Genomic DNA, 2152 nt, shown 5'->3' with positions numbered 1-2152 from the left:
GCAAAAGAAGGGGATACTGTGAGTACTGATGAAAAGCAGAGGTTTTGAGACCACCATTCAGCGATTTGTAAGTGCCATTTAATTGGGAAGGGGCAAGTGGAAAAAGCAGCGAACTGGTGGCTTTTTAATACCAGCCTGAATAAACATCTGTGTGTACAGGCCCTGGGTGGGGCCTGGGAGGGATCCTGTCCCAGCATTCGCTACATAACCTCAACCTGCCTCAGGAGACTCCTCACGATGGTGGAGGGAGCAGGCCTGGCTCAGTGAACAGTGCCCTGCACCTGTACCTTCAGGTGTGGGTGCAGAGAAGAGGCAGCTGTCCAAGACATGTTCTAGGCAACACAGGACAGAAAGACAATGACAACACAGCTACTGCATGCATTTCTGAGCCACCAAATTCCACTCCGTGCTAGGATAATCAGAACAGCCACTGCAATCACCTGTAGGGCTTAATGATTTTCTGGCCATATCGCAGGGCTCCTTCCCAGTCCTGCATGTACAAGCAGACGCCCATGGCCTGGTACATCATGTGTAACATGTACACATTACTGTCCTCAAACACGGAGCTCATCTTCTCCTGGCTGAGCTCGCAGATCTCCAGCAGCTCACTAGGGGGTGCTGTGGCGTCAAGGAAAGGACCAGCAGGAATCACGCCACCCGGAGACTTCCCCAGGCAGGGCTCAAGGAGCTATTCTGTCCAGTCCACCCACACCCTCACCCCATGAAAAAGCCAACTACAGAAAGCTGCACAAAAGTGAAAGGAATTACATTTTCTCGAAGAAACAAACTAGGAAAACCTGGAGACTTCAACTGCTAAACAAAACTCAAAGATTTTAGCCACAGGGTACAGACCTTCAGTTCCGATGTAAACAATGTCGATCAGAATCATAAATTCAAATCCTCAACAAATGGCTGGAACCCTGAGCACTTCAGCTGGAGCATTTTTAAGAAACTGCCCAACCATGGCAAAGTCCTTTCTTATGTTGAGAAACAACGTGCCTTTCTCTAATTCATTGGTTTTAAATTCTACCCTCTGGAGTGCAAATCTAATCTCTTTTCAACTCCCAAGAAAATGCTACAATGTAGTTAAGAACATGGATTCTGATAGTCAGCAAAGCTGGGGTAAAATTCCAGAACTGCAGTGACCCACTGTGTCCCTTAGGCAAATTACTTGCTATCTAGGAGCCTGTTTCCTCATCTGCTCCATGGGAATGGCCACGGTCCCTACTGAGATGACCTTGTGAGGAGATGGAGGAAAGTAAAATACCCAGTACACGAGGTCCTTCAAGGGACCATTCTGAACAGTCTTTCACCATGCACAGCTCCTGAGCAAACCAGTCGAATAAGGAGAAATAAGGATGAGATCATTTAACGTTGACAGGGCTGACACCACATCACGGGTGGTCAATATGTCTTCTCACATTTACCAGGAGACTTTCTTCCTTCAAAATTCAGATTCTTAAACCCATCCTTCTCCTGCTTCCTCTTCCCAACTTCCCATCACCTCTTTTTGGCAAGGAATAGAAATAAGTCCAGACCATCGTAAAGGATATATTTGTAGTGCTTGGCCCTCCGGAACTCTTCAATGACATTGCGAGCATATCTGACCATGTCACGAATGGCTTCTGCCTTTGGGGGATCATTGAGCTTCCGGATTTCCACCTTGGCCTTATCCTAAGGGAAATGTCCATAAGTGCAAGGCATTATCTCCCATGCAAGCCATACTGGTGGGAAAACCTCTCGAACAATACACACTCCCATGCAGAGGTAGAGGCTTGACCATTCTAAGGTTCCAAAATAATCAAAGGAAATCAGGCAATGGGTCCAAAAGAAACGCATACTCCATTAATTACCCTTTTATAGAAACAAAAGCTTACATATTAATTTTCTAGACAATCCTCTTTTAGGCAGGATACCTAGAATGTGTCTGCTATGGGCCGATACGCATGATCACACATCTACAAATCAAGAGACTAGGACAAGGACGGAGGGCACTGACAATTTGAGCAATGCCAGGGAAAATTCCATATATTCAGGTGAACAGTTTGGAAAGCCTGAAAATTATTCTCATGTGCTTTTTCCTCCCCTCTCTTTTGAGTAGTCATTTCTTTTCAAGAAATAGTAATTTGGCAGATTCTTCCCTTATTTGTAT

At 45.6% G+C, this 2152-nt stretch overlaps 1 protein-coding gene across 1 annotated transcript in view; it reads right to left on the bottom strand.

The window, feature by feature from the left end:
* LOC103584136 (N-lysine methyltransferase SMYD2) overlaps positions 1–1674 on the bottom strand; it is a gene marked incomplete at both ends in the record, with an annotated part of 4832 nt that extends 3158 nt beyond the window's left edge. Inside the window, 2 exons of the mRNA XM_008565248.1 lie at positions 441–615; positions 1554–1674. Of these exons, the coding sequence (XP_008563470.1) occupies positions 441–615; positions 1554–1674 (296 nt within the window). The remainder of the gene's footprint in view (positions 1–440; positions 616–1553) is intronic.
* Positions 1675–2152: the final 478 nt, after the last annotated feature.

Source organism: Galeopterus variegatus, unplaced genomic scaffold, assembly GCF_000696425.1.
Source record: "Galeopterus variegatus unplaced genomic scaffold, G_variegatus-3.0.2 Scaffold45148, whole genome shotgun sequence".
Classification (NCBI taxonomy): Eukaryota; Metazoa; Chordata; class Mammalia; order Dermoptera; family Cynocephalidae; genus Galeopterus; species Galeopterus variegatus.
Note: the sequence above shows the minus strand (reverse complement) of the source record. Positions and strands in the feature narration are given on the sequence as shown.